The sequence below is a fragment of the Peromyscus maniculatus genome, chromosome 9 (genome assembly GCF_049852395.1).
Source record: "Peromyscus maniculatus bairdii isolate BWxNUB_F1_BW_parent chromosome 9, HU_Pman_BW_mat_3.1, whole genome shotgun sequence".
Taxonomy (NCBI): domain Eukaryota; kingdom Metazoa; phylum Chordata; class Mammalia; order Rodentia; family Cricetidae; genus Peromyscus; species Peromyscus maniculatus.
The window spans coordinates 11,712,615-11,736,788 of record NC_134860.1 but is presented as its reverse complement, the minus strand read 5'-3'; the positions used below and the strand labels follow the sequence as shown (position 1 = coordinate 11,736,788).

Genomic DNA, 24,174 nt, shown 5'->3' with positions numbered 1-24,174 from the left:
AGAGAGAGAGAGAGAGAGAGAGAGAGAGAGAGAGAGAGAGAGAGAGAGAGAATTCATTCTTTGCCTTAACAAAAACTTTGCTTCCTGTCAATGACTTTCAGGTCACTCTCAAATGGCGACATCATGAACACTCACAGCACAAATTCCAAGCGCATGACAGAACGCCCCCACTCTGACCCACCCCCTCACTCTTCCTTCCAGAACCCAGCGATGGGCAGGCCTGAGCTTCCCTTTAGCTTGACAGATCACCTATGCTTAACTCTGATTAGTCGATTAAAAAAACATATTGCCCTCAGGCCACTGTGCTGTAAGGACCCCCAAACTAGCATGTTATAAAGGTCAAGTGAAGATGGGTGCCCCGCTGCTGGCAGCTTCTCCAGCTTCTCATCCTTACGGGCCAAAACTGTGGTCACATGGCAGACTGGGACAAAACTGTCCAGCTGATCCCTTAATGCATTTTGACCCAAGTAAAGCATGAAAGTTAATAAAATGATTATAGCTTTTCCAAACACTACGCTTTAGGGTGGTTTATCACATGACAACAGACAATAAGAAGAAATGCCCTCATCTTCCTGCACGACACTGTTCCACTGTGAGACAGACAGGATGCTCTTTCCCACCCTTGTTACGCTGGTGTCCTGGCTCCAATTTCTATAGGCAATTTTCACTCAGACCCCACAAACACAGATCTGGGATCCCCCAGGGTCTCTTCAAGACAGGCATCATTTCCTCAATTACTTTGTTTACTGCCTGACCCCCTCTCCATTAATATAGTAAACTCACTCCCCACCTGCTCCCTCCATGGCTTGGAATTCCGGATTAGAGGCCCTACGCACGTAGATCTGTGGGTTGTATTGCACCTAGCTGTCATTTCAAAGGGTGATTTTATTCATTCTCAAAATTCTTTAGCTTTCTTGTTTGAAACCTGAAGCTTATGCAGGGACGCTTGGCTCAGTCTGGGAGGAGGGGACTGGACCTGCCTGGACTGAGTCTACCAGGTTGATCGCAGCCCTTGGGGGAGGCTTTGCCTTGGAGGAGGTGGGAATGGAGGTGGGCTGGGGGTAAGGGGAGAAGGTGGGAGGGGGGAGAATGGCTGATATGTAGAACTGAATGGTATTGTAAAATAAAATAAAAGGGGGAAAAAAGAATGAAAAAAATTCTTTAGCTTTCTTCAAAGTCTTCCATTGGAGAACTACCCAAGGGAAGTTCATATGGATGCCTGCAGTGGAGGGGCCCCATAGTGCAGAGTAGAACAGTGATGCATAGCCTTCCCAATATGGTGACAGGTGTAAGGTCATTTCCAACAGGGTGCTCACATCTGGGTACCAATTTCCAGGCTCACCGATCTTTTTATGTGGGGGTTTCTTCTCTCTAGTTCAGTTTGACAGCTCTTTAGGAGCAGAGACCATGCCTGTCCCCTAAAAGATCCAGAGATGAAGCCTACTGTGTCTTGGCAGTAGCCTGACCATTGACAGACTGCTGAGAGATTCCTTTACACTTGAAAAGTAACTCTAGCACCTGTGGCCATCTTCTTCCCACGTGCCTATTAACCAGCAATCTTGAGATGCCACTAAACAGCTATCTCTAGTGGGATGGGCAAGTAACAGCTCAGATAGGAAATGGCCTGAAATGTCCCTCCCTGCTTTGGGACATAATCTACAGTGACCCACGTAACATCTAGAGCCTCAGGGACACTGAGATCCCCTCCCCTTTAATTCCCCAGGACTCCCAGTGCCCTCTTCTGAGAACACTCTGAAGTATTCTCTGACAGTCCAGTCTTCAATCCCAACTGAAGTCGCCAAGGGCCAGAAATGATCTGTCCCTTTTTGCTGGCCCCTTTCCCCAATACTCAGAGCTGCAAGCACATCTGGTCTTCTTTCCTTGGTTCCAGGAGTCATGCTTTCTGACAGAGAGTGAGTGAAGAGGCAGAATACTTCCAGGTTCTCCTCTGAGCCACTGACACGTCCACCTTGACCCCTGCAACCCCATGCTGATTCCACCATTTCAACTAATAGCCATCCCAAGACCCGATAACAAGGACAGTGCCACTTCCTCTGAGCTTTGGCCTGAGCTCCTGAAGAGACATCACATAGCCATCCGAACACCTCAGACTGCCTCGGTGAAGAAGAGAAAGGGTAATGTGGATGAGGAGGAAAGGAAAAGGGTGCCTTTCCATCTTCTGCCCTGTGTCATTATTTAAAGTATTGCACTTCCTGCATCTCCCGTGTGGTAGGAAACCACTGCCTCCCTACATGCCCCAAGTGTTTCAGGGCTTCTTAGATGGGAGACATGTAGGTGTTTCTCCTGGTAAACATTTCCTTCCATGCTCCACTGCCATGTTTTGTTTCTCTCATATCTGCACTTGTCTTGCATGACCAGCAACACCTTTGCCCCAAGATCCATGACTCCAATCATGGACCACAATGCCTTTGGATTGCCTGTACCCTAATATCATGGTGCCTGGGAACAATGCTGAAGATGTGGTGTATAATGAACTTGGGACAGGGAGATGCTGAGCTCCCCATGCATAGCTGGAGAATGAGTAGTAGATGTGCCTATTATAATAGCAAATCCCTTCAAAAAAAAAAAAACCCCACTTCTATCCAGGTCTACCATCTCAGTGGTAGTTCACAATCACAGCCTTGATGTCAAGCACTAGCAGATAACCAAATCTGTAATGTTGCCTTTGCTCAGCCATGCCAGTGTGTTTCTTCATGTCCCTGGTGCACCATAGCTTCACAGGTTCTGACTCTCACTCTCCATTCACACAATAGTCACTGGTACCTTCTTGGTACCTGGAACCATGACAGACTCTGAGAAAGAGGAAGGGGACAGACCTACACCCCATGACAAACTGTGCCAAGTCTTAGAATAAACTAATGAGTCAGAGGTAATAAATCCCACCGTGCAAATGGGAAGCCAAGGCTAGGGGGAGTCTCGGAGTGAGATGGTGGGACAGGCAAGGGGCAGGTCTGCCCAGAACCATGTCTTCCCCCTGCTCATTAACAGAAGGAAGGGGTAAATGATCTCTGGAGCACCAGATCTCCCAAGAAAACAGTTCATCAATCTATCCAATGGGGAGCAAGTGGGAGAGGTCCTTCGTCCTAAGATGAAGCTCTCTTAGGTCAGTTGATCTGACCCAACTCTACTGATGAATGACACTTCTGGGCTTCCCCAAAGTGTCCAGTGTGCTTTCCTGTATCATTTTCTCCTCCATGGTGTATTTATCAAGCACTCTCTGTGAAGATTTAGGAGAAAATGGCTCCCCTTTCATCTGCCACGGGCAACAAGCCTCCTCCCACAAACACATAGTGTGAGGAGGCGGGCTTGGAGGCAAGTTGCTCTGAACTGCTGCCCAACTCCACCACGCTCCTTGCTCTGCCACAGCCCTGCTCTTCTAGCATTGTTGAAACAATATGGTCAGCTGGTGGGTCCACAAAACGCCAACTTGACACATAAAGGCTAGAGCCAGCCCTCTTTGTTCTATGCCCCCTTTTGACCACCATCACCCCAAAGCTGGACAATGTTGAAACAAAGTAAGAAAACAGGGTGATGGCCCAAGCTCACCCCCAACCTTTTCTTTCCAGCAGATGGGAAGGCTTTCTTCCATCTGCACACTGGGGTGAGGATGGGCTGGCCCCAATTCTCTACCCCGCATTCTCTTTCCTTTGCCATGTAACTCAAGAGGGAGAGTCTCTTACACCTTCCCATTCATCTAACCCTGTTATTCACTTTGGCTAAGAAAATGGAGCAGAAGCAACAGAGCAAAGTCTGAAGTTAGACTCCCAGCAGACCTGAGCAATTCCATTGGCTATTCCGAAACTCTGATGCTGCAATAAATATGCATTGGTTCATATGCCTATTGATAAAAGACCCATGACTGGTCATCCATCATTTCAGACCACAGTTGGCCAGCATCATCCTCACCAGAAAGCCAGAGGCATTCACTTGCTCAGATCAGGTGACTTCACCCAGATTTACTGACCGGAGACTCAAAAAAGTAAACACTGTTGCTTAATCACACTGAGTTCTAAGATGTTTGTTACATTGCATCAGCTAACAGATACAAAGACCATCTACTCTCAAAGTGAACAAGCTGCTCCAATACAGTCAGTAAGTGACCAATATCAAGCTCCTGCCAGCCCCAAGTATGAAGGTTCCATCTGGCAGCTATCATGTAGAGATCACTGAACCAGATGTGGGCTGTTTGATGGGTTCATGCCAACTCACACAGCTTCGCCTCACCTCTACCTTGTATAACACTTCCCAGCGGGTCCCCTACCAGGCTTCTTATCTAGCCCCTTTGTCCATGCTACCTCAGAGGAGGCCTTCTAATCTGAAAACTCTTAGTGCCTGGTGCATAAAAAGGGTAACTGAGTCATTTCAGCTGCTGCAGACTGCCTACACTTATGTCTGCTCTTCAAGCCTCATGCCTCCTGGATGAAGGGGCGAGCCACTAATAAGACACAGGGCAGGCCGGGAGGTGGTGGTGTACGCCTTTAATCCCAGCACTTGGGAGGCAGAGGCAGGCGGATCTCTGTAAGTTCGAAGCCAGCCTGGTCTCCAAAGCGAGTTCCAGGAAAGGCGCAAAGCTACACAGAGAAACCCTGTCTCGAAAAAAAAAAAAAAAAAAAAAAAAAAGACACAGGGCAGAACTAATTATCTGCACAGATATTTAATGACCTGAAAAAGAAAGAACCCAAGGTCCCTTCAGGTCCATGCTTCAGGTTCCCCCGTGTACTCCTCCCTTCCCCACAGAGAAGCAGACCAGCTCTTCCTTGAGCATCCCTGAGTATAGGGAATGAAAATATCTCAGACTAGAAACAGCACAGGCTTTCATACAGTGTCTCTCAATGATTGCTTGGATTCTCCTTTGAAATAACAAAAATCAAACATTAAGTTCTTTCAAAGTAGTGTTTTACTTAGGTTATTCTGCTTGGCAAGAACATTAAGAATGTGTTTAGTATGTTCACTGGGCAGCTGAGGCTCGAAGCAGTGTTTGCCTGGGGGCAGAAGTCAATATTCCTGGGATCCCACCAGCATCCATTTTCCAGGCCCTGTAAACAGGGATTAGCAGAGATGAGCAGACTCCGGTCCTGCAAAACCACTCTGGGTCACCAGATGGGAACCATAGCAAATAGTGACGGAGTAGATGGGAGGCTGATGGGCCAGCTCTGTATCGAGGGAGGTGCATCCTGGAGATGGCAGGTCCTGGGATCAACCTTCCTGTCACAGCCCTGAGCACCAAACCAGCCAGAAGAAAGCATAGGAACTGCCCTTCCTCCTGATCTTGTTTGTAAGAAGTTCTAGGGGGAAACAATGAATCTCTCCAATTCATAGCACTTTTGTTAAAGTGCTGGAGCTTTAAAATCTATAAACAGTGGGATATAATTAAATGCAAATGTGGGGCCTTGTTTAAAAATTAATCTTTTATAATTAATTAGTAATTTAAAATATCTTGGTAAATGATACTTAAATGGCATGGAATTATGCTAGCTCTGGGTGATAAAGTCGTCTTCTAGAGATTTGCTATGCTGGAGCGAGAGATATCTGCACACATCACGTGGGACAACAGAGCTCGGCGATTCTTTAATTTACCTTTGCAACAACTGTAGTAAAAAGCAGTCTCTTTATATTCCGATTGTGGGGGCTTCGCTCACTGCAGCAGAACCAGCAAGGAAATTGCTTGGAGTCAACCCACTTCCATTTAAAGATTAAACTGGCCTCCAGCCATGCTGCCGGCCTGGGAAGCCAAGCTGGGGAGGGATGTTGATGAGGGGGACCCTTTCTACCTCTGTCACCCTCAATATTCTACTCAGCCTGAGCAAACGGTGCCACACAGTCCCGAAGCAATGAGAAGCTGTCCCTCCAGCTGCTTCCCTCCATCTTTCTCCTAGCCTTCCGCTACAGAAGAGTTTGTCGGTGCCTAACCACAAAGGTAAATGTCACCTGTTGCCAGTGTCTCTTTGTCACCAGCTTGCCCTTCTCTTCTCAGCACTGCAAAGACTGCCCTGGAGCACTCTGCTGCCGGAAGGTCACCTCTCGGCTTGACCCAGGTGCACACTGCAGTGTGGGTCTTCCCTAGGGGCATGTGTTGTGTTCTAGACTGCGCTAGTTTGAGGGTCTCGTGTTACAAGTTACTATTTGGTTACATCCTTGAGTAGGCCTGTGGGGAGAGGGGTGGAGAAAGGGAGAGAGTATTGTGTGTGTGTGTGTGTGTGTGTGTGTGTGTGTGTGTGTGTGTGTGTGTCTGCATTTACATACATACATAAATACATACATACATGTGAGCTAGTCTCTCATACCTGCTTACACCGATGTTTACTCCCAATCCTGCCCCATATATTCATCTCTCTGCCCTGTGCTGGCTCCCACCACACACCACAGCTGGGTCAGGACCACTTCGCCTACAGGAGCAGCCCAGGCTGTTTGCTGACCTCTCCCCTCTCCTGACCTAGAGTAGGATTCTAAGGCAATTACAAGTCTTCCCAACAGCAGAAGTTTTAAGAGCAGAGTCCTGGATGAATAAGACACCGATAGGACTTGTTGAGCGGCCAAAGCAGCAGCCTTTGGCTATAAGAAATACCTATGTATTCCCCCCAAAAGATGGCCGGGTTTGGGGGCTCTCAAAAGATAAAAGGGCAAATGTTACACAGCCCCATCCCACAGTTTTCATTCCAGTAGAAGGGAGCGAATGCCCAACTTGTATGGGACACTGGGAAAAGGGAAGGGGCACCTGTCGTCATTAATGAGGAGCAAGGGTCAGCTGGCTTTTACACTGAGTATGTGGCTAGTCTTTCATTTCTAATGAGACAAAGGAGATGGAGAGAAAAGAGAAGGAAATACAGATAAGCAAAGAAGAGAGAGGGGACTAGGAAAAGCTAGAAACAGGCTCACGAACCACGGCAAGGTGAAAGGATAAATCTGAGAGCTCACACACAGCCAGCAAGAGCCTCAGTGGGCGACAGCCCTGGGTCACACCCTCTCTGCTGGCTTCTGAGGATGCCCTGCAGTGTGTGGCCCTGTTGGCCTCAGGGAGAAGGCTAGTTCCTGTATCTTGGTACTTGATATGGCTCTTGATCCAGAGGAGACACCACAAAGTACTTGTTGGGTGCACAGGTGATTGGATAGATGGATGACAGACAGACACAGTGACAAAGGAGGAACACACATCCAGGGAGGAGCAAACTGGCAGTGGATAGCTGGCCTCCCCCATCAAACCCGACCTGGAGAGGGATGAAGACAGGAAGACAAACTCTGGATCATTAGTCTCTAAGACCTGAAAATGAACCCCCAAATGATCCTGCCTAAAGCTCAGATTCCCTGATCTGACTCAGGAGTCCCTCCTGCCATCAGCTTAGCCTCGGTTTCAGCCATTTCTGGCCCCATACATTACAGCTGCTAAAATATTCCCCTACCTGCCCCTCTGTATCCAACCAGCCAGCTCATTCCTCTAGACCTGGCCTTGTTACTGCTGAGTCCAGGAGGCCTCCTGGACACTGTGACTATCTGTCTCCCTGACCACAAGGTACTGCTCCACCCTTCCACCACTGTGGATAACAGGATCTGTTCATACCTCCATCTTCCCTAACCAAGCTGGAAGCCCCATGGAATCAGGAGCCAAGTCACAGTGCCGGGGCTCATTAAATCTGGAAACGTGACAGATGGAACTGTGTGAGAAGACAACTCCAGAAGCTGTGGGTGAGCAGGATCCCCAGAACAAGGCCCTGATCTTAGTCCCTCGCAGCTGCTTCTGGCTCTTCTGACTCCATTACCTGAGTTCCCAAGGCTCTGGAGTGAGGTAGAAAGGCCCACACCCACCTTCCCATCAGTGAGCCAGCTGACAGGTTTGAGTGAATATAATGTCACAGACAAACTCACAGGCCACCAAAGCCATTCACCAGCCAGTGCCAAAGCCTAACTGAAAAGACAGTGAGCCCAACCTGCTCCCCAGGTAAGGTGACTGGAAGGAATCTCCCTCCCTCCCTCCCTCCCTCCCTTTCTCCTTCCCTCCCTCTCTCTTTCCCTCCATCCCTCCCAGGCCAAGAGTAGAACACATCACACCTTGCTGGAGGAAGAAATTGTTCAGCAAGCCACAAGGGCATCTGTGTGGTGATCACAGCCTGGAATCAGAATATCAGAATGCTATCCCTCCAAACTCAGCTGCTTCAGTGGGGGGAGGGGTGGATCTCCTCCAAGTTCAGCTGCTCCAGGGGTGCTTCTCACCACCTTTACTTTGCTGTTGTTTATATTTTATTGTGATGTTAGGTGGGACCCAGATCCTCACACATGCTAGCCAACTGTTCTACACTGAGCCACATACCCAGCCCTCTCACTACCTTTTAAAGACCCTGTGTCCACATCGCGGAGAGAATGTAGAATCAAGACAGCAGTGGTTCCATGAGCCCACAGGGACCCGGGCAAGCACCAAGACATCAGTCTCCTACAACCCACCCTACAACCCCACCCAAGACCAGAGTGCTAGCCCCAGGCCATAACCCCTCATGATGCAGAATCACAGACAATCCAGTGGTACCGTGTAACCCCCAGGCCAAGGGCTGATGGCAGTGAACTGCTGCACTAGGGTTACTGCTCAGAGAAGCAGTTTCCAACATGGTTCACTGACAGCCTAGCAGGTCACAGTGGGCAAAGCTTGTTACTAACAACAATGGGAGTGTCAACCACATCAGCAGATTCACACCTGTGAAATGTAAGTCTCTGTCAGAGCTGACTTTCCTCATCCACTCCCATTCAGCCATGCTTTCTGAAAGGGAGAAATAAGACATTGCATCTGGGAAGGCCACACAGCCTCCACGGGCTACCCCTCCTCTATGCCACCAATCAACACAGTAGTGGCCTATCACCATGTTGTAGGGCAAGAGGCCATTTACTTCTCTCTACAGTACTGAGAAGGCCATAAAATTCAGATGGGGGTCACCCTGGTGAGAATCACCCATCCTGTCCTAACAGAGGATATTGGGTCCTTTTGCCTAAAGAGCTCAAGCAGTGTCCCCAGAAATGACAGGATGGAGTTCCCCATCTTTTAGGGGCCTTGCAGGACTAGACAGCTGGACAGAAGTCTCCTCCAGCCTCCAGGTCCTTTCCCATCTATGCCTGATAGACACCCTATGCCTCTTAGGATGAGGCCTGGAGACAACCCGATAGCAAGCATATCTTCCTCCGCAAAGCTGGCACAGCCACATGCGCCCGTGACAGAGAGTGTAGCACATTGTGTCCTCTGAAGTCACCAACCACGGAGGCGAGGGCTCTGCAACAGGGCCAACCCTAGACTGGAACCCCATTCTGTCTCTTAGTAACGATGACTTCACACAAGTCGCTTGACATTCGTTAAAATCACAGCTGTAATGAGCTGATGTGGGAATGAACACAAAGGGCCAGGCCTGCCTCGGGCATCAGGAAGGTTGGCCAGGCCTGCCTCGGGCATCAGGAAAGGTTGGCTTCCTCTGTTTCCTGTGGCATGGCAGGGACCAGAGACTAGGGCTTTATAGGAGCTGAAAGGAAAGGCAGAGGTGGAATGTCCTCTAATCAAAATTCAGAGTTTGTCCTCACACTCGGTCTCCTGCCACCTCTCCAGTCAGAGTTGCTTGACAAAGGAAGGAGCCGCTCCAGTTGTATCCACGCCCCCAAACACCCAGAGACACAAGATTTTGTGAACACAGTCTGAAGGATTAGAAAAGGCAACCAGCTAAAGCCAAGCAAAGTGCACCCCGCACCACAGGAGTTTGCATAATTAATCACTTGGAAATAACATATTTAGGCCAGTTGTGGTTGTGTGTAAATCCTTCAGGGGCCCAGAAACAAGAAAGACCTAGATACGTGTAGACGGAAAATACATGTGTATACACTGCCAAAAGGGGTGCGTGCTAAGAAGCTTGGTGCCGAATGTTTATCATTGCCGCCGCCTCCTCCTTCACCACACCTTAGCAGACGGAGAAACTGAGACCACAAAGATCAAGCCAATGGATCGACATCACACAGACGGGAACTGGAGCAGAGACTGGACCAGAATCCGTGTAACTCCAAGGCCCATTTTCTTTCCCCTCCCAAGCTTCCCAGCAGATCAATGGCAGAGAGGGAAGAAAACAAACAAGAAAGCCAAAGAATTAGCACCAAGCGAGGAGCTGAGAGGCTGGTGACAGGATCCGTGGACACTCTCCCCAGACAGACGAGTCCGAGTCCGGCGATAAACAGAGAGAAAAGCCGCCCCAGGAGGGGCCTCTGCAAATATAGCACTGGGAACATTCTGAGAAAGGCTGGACATGTCAGTACTGCTAATCCAAAGCTGAATCACAGCATGCAGGGAGGAGTACTCTGGTGAGGAGAACCCACAGGGCGGCACAGCCTGGCTGACCACCAGCACGATCAGGGCCTGATTAGTGGAGAGCGGCAGGGCTGCTGGCCAATGACACCAAATTAAACGTTCCCAGTGTTACGCTCTCCAGCAGTGGGCTTCGTGCTGGTTCCTGATGCATGAGGTGGCATTTTGAATGATAATTAATTAGAGGGAAAAGCGGAATAAGCAAGCACAGTACATCAGATGAAATTAGTATAATTCTGCCTTTCTCTTTCATTTTACCTTCAATCGGAGTAGGCTGGCAAGGTGGCTTGGGTTATGAGGGAAACCCCAGGGAGCATCCACTGCTCCATACATCTATGATCCACTGGGCCCTCACTTGTTCTGACAGACCACACCCCTAGCCACCTCTTCTCCCCAAACCGACTCAGGCCCGGGAAGCGGACAGCAACTACCTGTGTATCACCTCTGTGCCATGAGACCACCAGAGCCAGCACCAGTCAGCTCTTCTAGTCCAGTTTTCTAGTCTGATCTCAAATGCATGGATTCTTTGTTAAACTGGCGGCCCTCCCTCATCCTCCTTTGGAAGTCCTGATCCCTAATAGGGGTGTTTTTAAAAGGAACACACACTGATCAGTACAAGCACCAAAGAAAGACGTTCGCTCAGTCCAGGTATCACTTGATATGCAATGGACACCTCCACCAAATGTCAACAAATCCCATGACAAACCTGCCCACTTCTCCAGAGAACTAGAAAGTCACTTTATCCCTAGAGGTGTGTGCCCTGCTAACGAAGAAAAGAAAATGCAAAGGAAAAACATCCAAGTTTCAACTCGGAAAATTCGGGCAGTAACTTATAAGCAGGCTTCCCACCAGCCCCATAGCCTCTTGGGAGTCAGAACATGGGTCACCTGTTGGGGACCAATCAGTAGCCAAGTCATATGGAGGCCTTTCCCCATACGGTCAGGTGCTGCAGACTGAGCGCTCGTGTGTTCCCTGTTCTTTCTGTTATACACCGGAGCCATTCAGTGGCCCCTGGGCATCAGGCATGCGTGGCCTCAGCCCCCATGACCTACCTCATTGATGAAGGAGTGGGCTCCTTGTGGGCTAAGCAGTAGGATGGCACGGCGCAGCGTGTCCCGGTAGCGGTTCAGCTCCTCTGTCTTCATGGTGGTGAAGAGACTGGTGAACACGTGACTGATATTCTTGTCCACCTTTTGTAAAGAGACGTCAAGGCCCAGCCGAGAGGCCTGGTCCAGAAAGCTTTGCAGCCCACGGATATCTGAGCATGGAAAAAGAAGAGGGAAGAATCATCTTTGAGTGGGAAGGGATCTATCTGGAAGGGCAACTAACCCCAACATTCCTGACCCAGGCAGCCACCAGAAACAAAGTTTCCTTCCAGGCTACTCTACTCACTCAGAGCAGGCTGCAAGGCAGCAACCTAGACCCAACATCCTCATCAGCATCCAGCCCCAGAGTATTTGGTGGTTGTTTTCCCGCATCGGGAATCCTTTCTGCCATCCAAAGTTACTATGCCAGAATCCATCCTTTGTAATTCTTCTCTTCTCTTCTGTGTGGTCTCAGTTCTGGAGGTTCCGTCCTCCAGGCTACATGGGCTGGTGGTGACCCTGCTCCAGGTTTCCCCCATCTCCCTCTGTGCCTCACTTCTGAGGCTTCTTGACCCTCTACAGTTAGATAAGACTACTGACTACCCTGAAGAGAGCTGCCCCAGCTTTGGGAGGTCATGTGCTAATCCTCCAAATGTCAGCATCTCATGTGATGACCCCTAACCAATGCAACAGGCCTTGTCTCGCTTCAGGATCTGATTTTTCCTCCTGGAACTTCCTTCTTCCTGCTTTATACCAAGAGGTGACTCATCCCAAATCCAATCAGAAGCTCATGTTTCCACTGATTCAGAGATGAACAGATAGCCAAGGTCCTTCTCTGAGACTTTCCCCAGCACTAGGAAGGAACATCTACAAGATAAGCCAACTGAACCAATTACCTGACAGTGGCGGTCCACAGCAGATCCTGGAGCCCAAAAAGACGGCACACTCTCACTGACCTAGCCTTGTGAGGGACCAGGTGCTGCTTTGTTGTTAAGTACAACTCTAACGAACTTCCAGCAACAGCTCTTCACAAGCCATCCGACTTCCCCCAAGGGACACCTACCCAAGAACGGAACCAATGCAGAGGCAAGCAGATACAAGCTGGTGACAGCTGTTTTGATGCTATTCAAGCCTTGAGGTCCATCTGTGTCTGAGTCTGTCTCCCGGACTTCCCACTGGACTTCCCAAGGGTCCCCCTTTGCTGCCTGACCCACCTCATGTTTCATTTCTGTCACTGGTAGCCTAATTTGTCAACACATAGGAAAACCATTTGTGCTCACCCTTGAATGTTTCCATTACCTACCTGTACTGGCTGGTTTTGTGTCAACTTGACACAAGTTAGAGTCATCAGAGAGGAAGGAGCCTCCGTTGAGGAAATGCCTCCATGAGATCCAGCTGTAAGGCATTTTCTCAATTAGTGATCAATGAAGGAGGGCCAAGCCCATTATGGGTGGTGCCATCCCTAGGCTGGTGGTCCTGGGTTCTATTAGAAAGCAAGACTGAGTTGCCGGGCGGTGGTGGTGCACGCCTTTAATCCCAGCACTCGGGAGGCAGAGCCAGGCGGATCTCTGTGAGTTAGAGGCCAGCCTGGGCTACCAAGTGAGTCCCAGGAAAGGTGCAAAGCTACACAGAGAAACCCTGTCTCGAAAAACCAAAAAAAAAAAAAAAAAAGAAAGCAAGACTGAGCAAGCCATGGAAAGTAAGCCAATTAGCAGCTCCCCTCTATGGCCTCTGCATCAGCTCCTGACTCCAGGGTCCTGCCCTCTTTGAGTTCCTGCCCTGAGTTCCTTCAGTGATTAACAGCAATGATAAAGTGTCAGTCAAATAAACCCTTTCCTTCTCAACTTGCTTTTTGGTCATGATGTTTCATCACAGCAATAGAAACCCTAGTTAAGACACGACCTTATCCTTGCCTTCCTGATCCCAAGGGCAGACCCTCCAGAGGATACTGAGTACCTCCTCTAGTCCCACAAGGCCACTGTCCCCATGCCCTGGGGTCACAAAATTGGAAATCACAATATATAAACAAAAGACAGAGAAAATAAAAAGTAAAAAAGTACAAAATGCCTAGGAGAAGTATTATGAGACAAAAAGAAAAAGAAAGAAAGAACCTCCAAAACTACCATTGAATTCATTTTGTGTTGGCCATCCACTGCTGGGCATGGGGCCTGGCCTTAAGAGTGGTTTTGTATACCCAATGAGACTCCATTGGAAAAAATCTAATTTTTCACTTACAAGTGAGCATCAATTGGAAAAAGCTTCTGAGTTAGGGATGGGGGCTTGTGTCAACTTCTCCTCTCAGTGCGGAGTATATCTGGCACCTGGTCCAGCTGTGGTCTCTATAGTTATTCCCATCTACTACAGAAGGAAGCATCTCTGATGATGGCTGAAGAAGACACTGATCTCTGAGTATGGCAGAATGTCATTAGGAGTCATTTTGTTGCTACCTATGTTCATTTTGCTGAACAGTACTATTTGGTTTTCCTCTAGGTCCTTGGCCTATCTAGTCCCATGTTCTTGGTCACCCAACCAGTGTTGGCGATGGGTTTATCCCATGGAGTGGGCCATAAATCCAATAGATATTGGTTGGTTAGTCCCATAAGCTTTGTGCCACTACTTCACTAACACATCATGCAAGCAGGTCACCATTATAAATCAGAGTTTGTAGCTGGGGTTGTGTCTTTGTTCTCCTTTGGTAGCATGTAAAGTACCTTCCAGTGCCATGAACACTAGTCAGCAGAGGTGAGGACTCTAGTTAGGCACCCACTCAACTTCTACATGTTCAATGAGTTTTATAGTGTTGTCTTTGGCAATAGGGCCTTACCATCAATTTACGGAGATCAACCAATTAGCCTTGGCAATAGCCTGTTTAAGCATTTGGTTTTGCAGTATTATGCACAATACCCAAGATGTGAAATCAACCTATGTATCCACCAATGGATGGATGGATAGATGGATGGATAGGTGGATGGATGGATGAAATGCAGGGTATAAATATAATGGAATACTATTCAGCCATAAAAAATAATGAAATCCTGTCAGTTGTGGAAGTATGGATAAACCTGGATGAATGTGTCAAGTGAAATCTTAATAATATTCTGCTATACTCATAGATTAGTGACTAGCCCAATTGTCATCAGAGAGGCATCAGATGCAGAAACCCATAGCCAAACACTAGGTGGAGAAAGGGAAACCCTGCAGAAGAGGGAGAGGAAGGATTGTAGGAGCCATAGAGGTTGAGGACACCACAAGAAGACGGCCGATACAATCAACTAAGCAGGGCTCATAGGGGCTCACAGAGACTGAAGTGACAACCGTGGACCCTGTATGGGTCTGAGCTTGGTCCTCTGCACATGCATTACGATTGTGTAGCTTGGGGTTCTTGTGGGACTCCTAACAGCAGGAGTGGAGCTGTCTCTGACTCTTTTACCTGCACTTGGGACCCTTTTCTTCCTACTGGGTTGCCTTGTCCAGCCTTGATATGAAAGCTTGTGCCTAGTCTTAGTGCAATTTGTTATGCTGTGTTTGGTTGATATTCCTGGGGTGGGCCTGCTCTTTTTTTTTCTTGAAAGGGAAACAAAGGAGTTGAACTGGGGGAGAGGGGAGGTAGGGATGGACTGGGTGGAGTGTAGGGAGGGGAGGCTGTGGTTGAGATGCAAAATATGAGAGGAGAATAAAAGAAAGGAAAGAAGGGAGGGAGGGATGGAGAGAGAGGAAGGAAGAAAGGGGGAGGGAGGGAAGAGGGAGGGAAGGAAGGTAAGACAAACACAGGTAGCATACTTCTGCTTCTTAACCCTAACAGAAATAGTGGACATTTTGCAGAAATACAGGAGTCTGGAGAGGTGATCAACTACCAGAAACAGTCCAGGTGTTAACCCTCTCCTGAATGTAGCATTGCCCATCATAACCCAGAGAACGTCTCAGCACCCAGCAGCCAATGTAGTATATACAATGTCCCTAAGTGGAGTAGACAGCTGCCTTTGGGCCCCTGGGAATGGTCTTTCTAGTCCCATGCCATTTCCTCATCACTTTGAATTTCCCCCTGTCTTTGTTTCTGGCCTTGGCCATACAGGCAGCTTTGACCTATAGGACAGAAGTAAATGCAACATAAACAGTGCTGTGAGAGGTTGTTTCCATTTCTACCCTTGGGTTTGGCTATTACTATATTAACACCCTCAGGGTAGCCTGCTGACAAGATGCTGTGACCTGCAGAGAAGAATTAGGATGACCCCCAAGCAACCACTACAGTCACATGCTGGCAGAACCCAGCCGCGAGAGAGGACACAGCAGAGCAATCAGGTTGAACTATAGACTCATCAAAAATAACAAATGATTCTTGTTCTAGCCACTAAATTTGGGGATGGCTTGATTGGCAGCAGTGACTAACTGAAAGGTCGTTGGATGGATGCTCTCTGTTGTTCCTCATGAAGATGTAAAGAAAAGAGTAAGGCCCGCACCTTCAAAAGATCATCCATGGCACTGTTCACAGGGGATGCAAGCCAGACTCAAACAAGGCTGTGTGTCCTCGGGCAGCTTTTCCAGGACTCCAACAATCCTCGGTGTCCCATGCCCTTCCCTATGACCCAGATATAATCACAACTGACAAGCATCAAAGACCCTGGGACCCTGCTACCATCTCCTGCTCCACTCGGCACATTTTAAGAGAATAGTGAATTGGTAAAGTGGCAGAGAGTGACCACACCCACAGAATGTTTCTGCAAGTTTACATGGCATGCCTACCATTAAGGCACAAATGGCTTATAGGTCTGGTAGGACCACTGTGTGACATGAATGACCCCATGAATCATGCCAGCACAACCTGCAATCTCAGCCTGGGAAAGAAGTCCCCTACAGTCCCTTTTCCAAGTCCCCGTCTCACTCCATAGCACTGTTTCATGTCCTTATGGAGCAGAAGATATGTAAATGGGTGGTACGTGTCAGGACCCACAGATTCAGGCAAGAACACGTAGGTGTGGAGAACAAAGCCCCCCAGAACTCTTGCATGCCCTTGACACCGCCTTTCTGGCTTCTGTTCAGGCATCTCCCAGTGAGACTGAGCCATCAGGGAGAGTTTAAGTTCGTTAGCAGCAGCAGGCTCTTCACTCCTGGCATTAGTGATGCTGCTGAAGGCAGTTTTCCCGAGAGACATCATCCCCAGCTGTAACAGCAGCTCCCACTTGGCTGAAAAGGTCAGTCTCGGTCTCTTTTTCAGCAGCAGGAGGGGAGGGCTGGAGCAGAGTATCCGTCAGAACATGAGCCGACTTCTCCTTCATCCTGCCTGCTCCCCAAGAACAGGGCCAAGAAAGCCACCCGTCCAACCAAAGTCATTTTCTCCTTGCAAGAGAGTCTACAATGTCACCCTGCTCCACTCTACAGTAAAGCCTGCCGTCCATTCTGCTGCTTCTCCGGAAGGTAGAATTCCCCCAAGAGGGAAGACTAAGGAAAGGGCTGGAGAGCGCTGCCATGTAGTCTGCCCTGAATATAGCCTCCCGCAACCAGACGCACTGCTGACCCCAGGAACGGAACTGTCTACGGTCACATCAGGCCTACCCAGAATCTACTCAGAAAGGGCCCTGGTTTTCTGAAGGGGCCAGAATGAGAATAAACAGGAGAAAGAGGTGCCAGCACTCTACAGGGACAGTGAATGGGTCCCAACCTTAGAGGAGCCAGGCTGGAAGCATGGACAAGGGCATCCTATGAACAATACAAGAAGACAAGCCTGGGACAGGCCTCCGGCGACGTCTCCTCCAGATCTGCTGCCCTCTCCTGGGCTCTCAAGGGTCCTGGTCATCAGAAGTCTTTCCAACCCCAGTCTAACAGAGTGACTCCATCTGCCGATGCTCGCCCATGCCTTCCTTCCTCATATGGCCACTGAGAGCTTTCTCTGTGTGGGATTTCCCCCCTGGGTTCTGGGAAATGAAACTGAATGAGCCTACGGTGTTCCTGCTGCCGTGGCTTATATTTGGGGGGCTGAAAACAAGCCTAGAACAAATAAACAATGGAATGGATCATTTTCCATACTCACAAGCTCTGAAGAAAACCCACATTGGGCTGAAGCAGATTTCGGGGGTGAGAAGAGGAAAGTCCCCTGTGAGAACACAGCAGTGAGGAGGTGGTAGCTCCAGAAGCCCCTCAAAGAAACCATTCAAGACAGAAGAAACAATGCCTAGAAAGTTCCAGAATGAGGCATCTTTGATGACAGATGAAGGAGGGCACTGCCCATCCTGGGATTGGGGCCTTCAAGACAGTAATTATCAAGGAAAGAAAAGAGGAGCCAGCAGACACTAGGGACCACAGAGACAAGGGGTAGATGCAGGTCCCACGCCTGGCCCTTCTCGCTACTGACCATGTCCTAGTGCTGCCACGTCCAGGTCACTCGTCATGTTAAACCAAATCTGGCTCTATCTGTGTCGCTGCCTTCTAAAGCTCATGTCAAAGTCATCTACAAACAGCAACCCTCTTCCTCCTCATCGCCCCTGGGTTCTCCACAGAGCAAGTCTCTACAAGGGGACTGGACCTGAAGCCTCTGAGGGCTCGGATTCGAGACTCTAGAGGCCCCTTCTTCGCCCACTCATTTCCCAATCTCCTCTTGCACACTCCTGGTAATGTTCCCAGCTAATCCTGGGCTCCCTCTGGTTTCTCACACTGCATCTTCCTCTGTCAACAGAGGCCTACATCCTCCGTTGGCGGTTTTCTCTCCACTTCCACTAAACACCTTGGTTCACCTTCACTGTGTCTTCTCATGCTCACTACCAACTCTTCTCGGGATCTTCCACAACAGCTTCCTGTAAGGTCTCCTTGTATCTGCCCACAAACGCATTGTGCTAGAATGTTCTCTCTTAAGGTCATGTGTGTGCATAATGTAACCCGCCTCTAACTTTCCATGAATAATACAATAACACAAGTTTATTTAAAAGTTGCCAAGAAATTAATAACCTCAAAAGAATCAATCAATCAAATTACAAGCAAACAAAGAAACCTTCTTGAGATTTTATCGATGTACAGAAAATAAGCTCATGCATCTTAACTTGGGCTAAGAAGCAGTCTGGAGCAAATCAAATAGCTTTTCCTGTTTCTCATTTTTGTGCTTCCATCAGCTTCTTCCACTACCAAATCGGGAACTTGGGGATCAGAAAAAGAAGGTGTCTGCCCTGGAAATCGCACACACATGGGGGCGGGGGCAGACAACCCTCTACCTACACATTTCTTTGAAACTGTCGGAGCCCCACATCTCCATCAGGACGCAATTCAGACCACTCCTCCCTCTGAGACCCTCTCAGTTCCCCCAAGTTGGAATTTGTGCCTCCTTCAAAGTGAGTAATACTAAGTAATATGTAAAATTAGGTAACTGTGCAGGAAGAAGGACCTAGATCTTCCTCATCTCTCTATTCACCCCAGGCTTAGCATCTAACGCAAAGACAGAACCACAGAAGTCCCTGGAACTGTCGGACCAGCCAAGGCACCAGCCTGAAGCTCAGTGTGGCTTGGGCAAGCACTCAACCACTACACACCATTGAAGGCAAAGCTGTGCTGGGCAAGGAAGTGAAGTTGTGGGAAGTCTTTTCAAAAAACCTGAGGTTACAGCTGTGATGGTCTCCCTCCTTCTTAAAGATCAGACAGTCACCCGGTATTTTAAATACTGTCTTTCTCAAAAGTAATTGAAACGAAAGAACACATTTCAAATTGCTTCCCTACTATTTCAATTCCTGAGGAAGGCCGAAGCTCAGAGAGTACTTACAAAGAATATTTTACCATCTGTAATGCACATATATATGTATGAGGGCTGCCACCTCACACCTAGGAGGAGATCACAGCTAGCAGACTTTGGAGATTACTGGCAAATTTTCCAAAGGCTGAGACACAACTTTGAGTATCCAGATTGTTTTTCCATGTCTTTTCCTATCTGGAATCCCAAACATAGACTTTGAATTTCTTCCCAGACATAGTTCACCCATCATTCAAGTTCCTTATTAAGACCCCTGTCCAGGTGCCTCACCACCTTTATTGCTTACTCTCTTCCCTACAACCAGCCAAATTCTTCATCACTGTCACAGGCATAGAGCAGCTACCAAAGCAGGTTATGAGGAGCCTGGGTCTTCGGGTGAGGAAGCACTCACCATATCCAAAACAAGACCACTGAGACCTGCTATGATGCCAGCCATAAGCAGCAGCCCTGCCTAGCTCAAAATCCTCAGAATCCTTTTGGGGTTCATCACGCTCCTCCCCCACCCCAACACGCACACACACACACACACACACACACACACACACACACACACACACATACACACACACACACACACACACACACGAGAGAGAGAGAGAGAGAGAGAGAGAGAGAGAGAGAGAGAGAGAGAGAGAGAGAGAGAGTGTGTTTCAGCTCTGCATTCTTTCCTCCCATTCCCTCTCTCCCTCTCCCCTTCCTTCCACATTTCTTTCCTCCTGCCTGGGCACTGCTCTAAGCCAGGTCCTGGGACAGATGTCAGAGCATCAGAATGCAAGGCGTCAAAGCCCTGCCCTCAAGGAGCTCCCAGCTCCTTCATAGGGCACTGATTGGGAAGCAGGGATTGGTCCCTCTGCCACTCGGGGAGCATACCTCAATTGTGGAATCTTCCCACTTGCTAACTATACCTTATGCATAAATTAAATACTCATACATTCAATTCATGAAGACTAAGAAGTCACCAAGAAGGCCAATTTAGTAGCAAGAAGACCAGAGACACCTAAGTGTGGCATATCTAGCCTTCCCAATAATAAAACAGGAAGCAGGCTACTCCTTGTCATGGCCTGGCAAAACCCTCTAGAACCCAGACGAGGGCTGTCTTCAGGTGAGGAGGATGCTCCAGACACACTATGCTCATCACAGTGGATACTGTCCTGGGCATCCCTGTCCTGGTCACAATGCAACTGCTCAGACCACAGTCAAGGAAGGTCTACTGTCAAGGGCATCTCCAGAATGAGTCCCACCCATGCAAAGCAAGCCCTTGTGCTGGCCATGTCTTTTGTTTCCTGTGTTATGATTGCATTGATGTTGGGGTAGGGGGTGCTTGCTGCTACTTACTTTGGCCAATTCCTGGAGATAGTATCAATTACCCCACAATATTCCACAATACCAGCCCGTCCAAAGCCCACAATCCAGTGCCCTTCTCTGTGAGTTTTCATACTGCAGGGCATAATCCATCTAGCCTAATTATCCCAGAGCCAGGGCCAGCCTGATATCCAAAGCCCACTGCAACTCTGCAGTCACTCACACGCACCAGCCCTCAGCCCGATTGCCAGTCCTTTCCGCTCACCACAGTGAAGGTCCTTGCTGTCATACATTCCTGTCCCATTACTTCCCAGTGTCGCCTCTCCGCCCTCGATACCACAAACTGTCATTTCATCCCTGTCTTCTCATGGCCTTCTGCCGCTGCCATAGCTAGATAGTAATAATGTCTGTTTTTAAACTGCCAGGCTTGGGGTGGCAGCCCTAGTCACCATGGTCAGGATATGGAATCAACCCACGTGTCTATCAGCAAATCCATAAATAAAGAAACGTAGTGTTTCCTCACAATGGAATGCTATTTGTCACAGGGAAAAAAAAAAAAAAGAATGAGCTGGGCGGTGGTGGCACACCTTTAATCCCAGCACTTGGGAGGCAGAGGCAGGCAGATCTCTGTGAGTTCAAGGCCAGCCTGGTCTACAAAGCAAGTTCCAGGAAAGGCGCAAAGCTACACAGAGAAACTCTGTCTCAAAAGAAAAAAAAAAAGAATGAAATCATGTCATTTGCAACAAGAAGGAAACATCCAGAACACATGATGTTGAATGAAATAAGCTAAATATAGAAAATGAGTACCATCTGATCTCTTTCATATACAGAGTGTGAAAAAGTTGAATTGATAGAAACACGCCCTGATATGGCTGACATTTGTGCAAACAGAGGAGAGGGTCGATGAAAGGGCCAAACTTCCAGTTAAAAAACAAACAAACAAAATTAATAAATTCAGGCGACACTTTGGACAAATGGTGACTACAGTTAATATTAGTATATTTTGTATTTGAAAATTGCTGAGAGGTAGTGTGTGAGCTAATTATGGCCTTGCACAGCTTGATTTAGATATTGTATAACATCCACATACATCCCCTCATCAAGTCACACCCCCTAAACATGGACACCTTTGACCTAACCCTGAACAAAACAAAATGCCCTCTAGCCTGGTTGCCTGGATTGCAGAACTCTCGAAGTGCACAGAGAAGCCTAGTTTGACAAACCCCACCCACACCCACCCAACCCCTGACCAGGGGTGCTTGGAATAATCATAGGCCTGGGTTCCATTCCATCCCCCACAAACTGGATGACCTCCAGCACCAGCTCTCTGAGCCCATGCTCACTCTGCAAACAAGTGTACCCCACCTTGCTCAGGAGAGCCGGGCATGCTTCAGCGAGAAGCATACATTACGGCTGGCACAGTACAAAGTAGATGTTCCCGCTGTCAGCTCCCTTCCAGCCTTCTCATCAGCATAAGGAACGCCCCCAGAAGGGTTCTCAAATGAGCAAATCATCTCCCTTGTTCTAGAGGCTCGTCAAGAAAGGAGGTGCATCCTGACAATCGGACGACACAATAGGAGACTAAAAAGGTCGGCTCTTCCCTCTGTGATAATGGGAATTTCAAAGTCGCAAAGGAGCTGAAGGGGAAGAGCTGTCATTGACAACTCTAAGAAAAAGGGACACAATTCCACCTCTAATGAGGGCCAATAATATCCGGGAGGCTTCTGCTTGGACAGGTTTCAGAAGCAGCCACAAAGCCAGGGGAGGGGAGATTCTGGGGAGAAAGAGGGTCTAAATGCCTCCCTGTGGGTATGTTCTGACAGTGCCTCCACATACATGTTCAAACATGGGGGTGGGGAGGGTCCCCACATGCCCTGCCTAGGGCCTTGCCAACAGAGGCCATCGGCTGATCAGAACACACTCCATTTCTTTCCAACTTCTATTCCCTTCCATTTAAAAAAAAAAAAAACAAACACAAGGGGAAAACATTTTAAATAATCAGGATGGAAGATCAAGATTAAAAACAATTTAAAATAAACGTCTACTCTGGCACTTTGGAAAAAACATACCACGCTGCATTAAGTGCTTTGAATTAAGTAAATTACACCAAGTAACTAATTTACATAATGATCAAGATTTGCATTTTACACATGTTATAATGAAAATGGGTTTATAAAATAATTCTTCACCAACTTCTGTTCAGAGTTGGGAAGTATTTGTAGAAAATTCGTGATATTTATCTGCTACTGTCTTTCATGTTTCAGATCTCTGGCTTCTTCAATAGTTTTTTTTTTTTTTTTTTAATCTGCAAGGCCCCTTATTCCCACTGCAATAAATAGGGCCTTTGATTTGCAATTCCCTCCGGTCAACTGAGTGAGATCATCTTTTTTATAGAATCTATAATATGCTAATGATTTTTAGAATTTTCACAAATAAAGTTTGATGTCCCCGTCACCTTTCACTTACAAGGTATTTGGGATTGATTTTTTGCAGCGTTTCCTGCAAGATCTGGAGGGACTGTTTTAAAGTCCTTCTACTTAGGATGCTAGCTGGCTTTCTTGGATAAGGGATGGCACAGCATTTCTCAGTAGTCTTCTGTCCTGTGTCAGCAGTCCCCTTGGGCCTGAGGCAAGATTCCCAGCTGACACCTCCAGCCCATGGTTTAGGAGTCTGGCCTTCTGCCTTCATGATGACTTCCTGCCTCCAAGCCCTCGGGTGTGAGAGCCAAGAGCCAGAACTTTACTTCCAGGCTCACCCATCCTGCTCCCTCCCTGCAGCCTACGAGGAATGATCTCATATACGCTCAAGCCACACCCAGTGTCTCAGACCACTTCCTGTTGCCTGTGAATTAAGATGTAAGGACTCTCAGCTCCTGCTCCAGCACCATGTTTGCCGCATCGCATGCCACCATGTTGCCCCATGATGATAATAGACCAAACTTCTGAAAATGTAAGCCACCCCAATTAAATATTTTTCCAAGAGTTGCCATGGTCATGGTGTCATTTCACAGCAATGGAAACCCTAATTAAGACAGTTGTTTTCCTGGATTTCTCGGTAACTTAAGTCAGAGCCCAAACAGGAGTAACTTTCCAGTGATTACCCCACACGGCTGCATCTGAATTTCTAGGAGGCCTAAAGTGAACATCTTTGCTCCCTGTTAATAGGGTGTCCATGGCAGAACAAGCAAAGGCATCATCTTACCAGCCTGTGACAGTCTGAATGCCTATGTCCTTCCAAATCCCCATGCTGAAATCCTAGTCCTGATGGTTATAGCAGATTAGCAGGGAGGGGATCATTGGGTGATAAGGGGCCTTCCTGTGATGTATTTGTGCCCTGACAGGAAACAAAGAAGCCAGACTCACGATCTAGCTTCTCCCTGGCCCATGTGTGAACATAATGAGAAAATGGACTTCTCCAAACCAGGAAAAGGACCCTCTCCAGACACTGGATCTGTCGCCTTGTCCTTGGACTCCTAAATCCCAGAGCTATGAGAAACAAATGCCACTGAAGCTACAGAGTATATAACTCTTTTCTTGATACCAAGCTGAGATGATTAGTAAGGAGCAGGGGCTGTTTAAGGTCTGACTTTGTGCCACTATGCTAAGTAATTTGCATATACTATCTCATCAATCCGCACAACAGCCTCATGTCTTCTGAGGTTATCCAGCCAGGAAGACACTGAATGGAAGTTAAACCCAGAATTCTCCAACAAGCCAGAGACA

General features: G+C 48.1%; 1 protein-coding gene across 2 annotated transcripts in view; it reads right to left on the bottom strand.

The window, feature by feature from the left end:
• The window catches only part of Grid1 (glutamate ionotropic receptor delta type subunit 1), a 721,704-nt gene that overhangs the window by 498,184 nt on the left and 199,346 nt on the right, over nucleotides 1–24,174 (bottom strand). For both annotated transcript variants that reach the window (XM_015995614.3, XM_006976687.4), the window contains exon 4: nucleotides 11,392–11,597. In XM_015995614.3, the coding sequence (XP_015851100.1) occupies nucleotides 11,392–11,597 (206 nt within the window). The remainder of the gene's footprint in view (nucleotides 1–11,391; nucleotides 11,598–24,174) is intronic.